At 45.4% G+C, this 3,271-nt stretch overlaps 1 protein-coding gene across 1 annotated transcript in view; it reads left to right on the plus strand.

Annotated features, from left to right (window-relative positions):
• The first annotated feature begins 713 nt into the window (after positions 1–713).
• The window catches only part of LOC119335982 (pheophytinase, chloroplastic-like), a 5,570-nt gene continuing 3,012 nt past the window's right edge, over positions 714–3,271 (plus strand). Inside the window, exons 1-3 of the mRNA XM_037608025.1 lie at positions 714–1,040; positions 1,496–2,168; positions 2,922–3,148. Of these exons, the coding sequence (XP_037463922.1) occupies positions 1,524–2,168; positions 2,922–3,148 (872 nt within the window). The 5' untranslated portion in view covers positions 714–1,040; positions 1,496–1,523. The remainder of the gene's footprint in view (positions 1,041–1,495; positions 2,169–2,921; positions 3,149–3,271) is intronic.

A 3,271-nucleotide genomic window follows, 5' to 3' on the forward strand; every position in this document is an offset into this window, starting at 1 on the left:
CCACACAATTGCAACCCAAACTGCACATAACATCCGTCTGTAGACCATCAACCATCAACTTCTTCTTCAATGAAATCTTACCAGCCCTTCTGCTAACCTAAGAAAAACTGATGGGGTGCATATAGCAGGCACACCATGTATAAATTGTAAGGGAATGTTATCTGCTTGCCGTTCATTAGGGGGAGCATCCTGACGAACCACCTCTGAGCCATACGATCTCCATCAGATGAATGTCAGTTTTCACAAAGCCCCCAAGAAACCCTTCAAGGAAGGAAGTGGCATGGCAGTTTCTAAAAACCGGAACCCTGCCCCCCTAAACGCGGTAAAAACTGCCACCACCATCCCCTTCTCTTGCTATGCTGTTCCTGGAGAACGGCATCCAGGCATGCGCGTAAGATATTTTTTTCTCGGATACTCGTTTTTTAGATGTCGGAGATACACCATTGACTGTGGAATCATCTGTGTGGATGTATAGATTGTAAGATTTTCTTTCCGTATACTCTGCTTTTTAGATGCCGAGATACAACTAGTAGTAGTATTGACCGTGGAATCATATGTGTGGGTGTGAATGTTGTGTGAAGAACACGTGCATGATTATGTGCGGCAAAACCTCCGGTACAAGACAGGTGGCTCCACCCCGTGCCGTCCACCAGATATTCCGACGGGTTGGTGGGGTATCTCCGTGGAGAGTGGGAGGAACGAGTGGTCGAGGGAGACGGGGTTGGAAGCTTCAGAGCCAGGAGCGGGATGTGGAGAGGGGGAAGAAGACAAGCGGAGGTAGGAGTTACCCGGACGCAAAATGGGTTCGGTAGGAGTGATCTGAACGCAAGAATTTGATGGTGCACCAAGGCCTTCCAGATCAAAACCACCCCCCGTCGGTCCTCGCCACTTACTGGTAGTACATCTGTTCCGTCTTTCGCCGAACACGCCTCGCGCGCCGAAGCACGCTACCTGGAACTGGAAGGTGTTCTTCCTCCTCCGCTCTACTGTGCTCCCGTGGCGCGGAGATCCAACCGGAGCTGGACCGACTCCTTTTGCCGGTGAGGAACCCTAACTTGCTCCGACTGTTTTTTTACAGTGTTTTGTTCTGGTGTTCTTCCTTTTTTCACGTGAGCCATCCAGTCCAAGTCATGCTTAAACGAAATAAAATTTGAGTTCAACTGAACTCCCATGGCTAACGCTAGGTCCGCCCCTGCTTGTTCATAGTTCAGTATCATTTTCGCGTAAGAAAATGGTACCAATCTGGTGCTGCCTTTTGTCAGAGTAATTAGCATAAAATTGGTCATTCGTCAGAGTCGGATTCAGTTAAGTTGTTAACTGCTGAATCGAAGTGTTGTTTCGGATCCTTTTTTAGCTTAACTCCACTGGATCTCTCATAAATGACGGCAAAAGTGTTGCTTTCATTTCTCCGACCATATCCTCATCCCATATAGCCTGTGGAATTCTTCATTCCTGCGCAACTCTGTAAATTTTGTTCGCTCCTCTGTTGTTGCAGAACCAGTGTGCTAGCTACTGAAGCGGCCATGGAAGTGGTTTCTTCCAGTCACTCTTGCTTGGCATTTCATCAAACACCTACCAGTGCTCGGAGGTCTCTGGGCACTGGTCTTGGTCTGCGGCATACCAAGTTTGCTCGGCCAAGAAAAAGCGCAGTTCTCTGTGTTGGGAGAGCTTCAAATCCTGGTGATTCAGGAAAGCTGCATGTCAGCCGCAGCTTCGATGTAAGCGATGTCGATGCTGCCCTCCAGGGCATCTCCAAGAAGGTAGGCCAGATCGAGAAAGTGTCCATTCCTGGTCTGCCAGAAGGGCCAGACAGTTCTCAAATCAGCACTGGTTTGTGGGAGTGGAAGCCGAAGCTGACGGTATACTACGAGAAGTCTGGCACCAAGAATAGCAAGGCGCCAGCAGTGCTTTTTCTACCAGGTTTTGGGGTGGGCACGTTCCATTTTGAGAAGCAATTGATGGATCTTGGCCGTGATTACAAGGTGTGGACGATGGATTTTCTGGGACAGGGAATGTCATTGCCGTGTGAAGATCCCGCTCCTAAGGCCATGGCGGAGGAGGATGAGGAATCATATTGGGGTTTTGGACAAGATTCACAACCATGGGCAGATGAATTGGTGTACTCTGTAGACTTGTGGCGTGACCAGGTCCAGCACTTCATTGAAGAGGTACCATTTTGGAAAATTTGTTGTTTCATCCAGTATTGTTTTTGCTAATATGTCTTTCACGTTAACAAATCTTCTTGTGCTTTGCACTCTCTGGAAGTCCTGCGATAATTAGCAAGTTAGCTTTTTTACGGAGCAAGTTAGCTATTTTACCTTCATCATGAGTGGTTGTTGTTAGATCACCAAGTGGTATTTTCTTAGTAGTATACATCTATACATAGACTTGTGAAAATGTTGTTATGGTCGGCTGGTCAAGAATCACAAATATCATGTATATTCAAACTCGTCATAGTTGCACAATCGAGTTCTTGCTTACTTGCGAATCTCCCAGTTGGAACACAATGTAATCATCTTCTTTGGTGTTCTTTGGTGCTTGATGGCTGTGTGCATCGCAATGATGCAGAGGCCGGGGTTACCCTCCTTTTAAAAAAAAGAAAATCTTCTTTGGTGCTCACTAATTCTTGATGAAAGCAAAATGATGTATCGTTAACACATCCTGTTTGGTGAATGTTTCTTGGTTTTTCGTCATACGATTAAGAAAGGTCCTGGGAATATAACTGATCTATGTGGTACAGGTTCAACTTTGCTAGTTGTAAATGTTAATGCGTCTCCCAGGACTGTTATGCCAATCATACAATTTTTTATTTGTTTTCATACTATTTAGAATCTTCCTATTCACAGCCAGTTCGGTGACACTCTTCAGCTGTTGGATTTATGTCTCATTTATCTTATTCTAGGTTTATAACCCTCTTGCAGGTTATCGGTGAGCCAGTTTATATCGTGGGAAACTCTCTTGGAGGTTTTGTTGCTCTATATTTAGCTGCATCCAGCCCACACCTTGTAAAGGGGGTCACATTGCTTAACGCAACGCCATTTTGGGGTTTCCTTCCCAATCCTGCAAGATCTCCTCGTTTGTCAAAGATTTTTCCATGGGCTGGGACATTTCCTCTTCCATCAGTTGTGAGGAAACTTACTGAAACAGTGTATGTGTTACTACTTATTATGTTTCAGAACATAGACATTTTTTCAGTGAGTAGTTTTTTATGGGATTCATGCCTTTTGCATAGTATGTTAGTATGTGCAGGGTTTACCTGAACCTTTAACAT

The sequence above is a fragment of the Triticum dicoccoides genome, chromosome 7B (genome assembly GCF_002162155.2).
Source record: "Triticum dicoccoides isolate Atlit2015 ecotype Zavitan chromosome 7B, WEW_v2.0, whole genome shotgun sequence".
Classification (NCBI taxonomy): Eukaryota; Viridiplantae; Streptophyta; class Magnoliopsida; order Poales; family Poaceae; genus Triticum; species Triticum dicoccoides.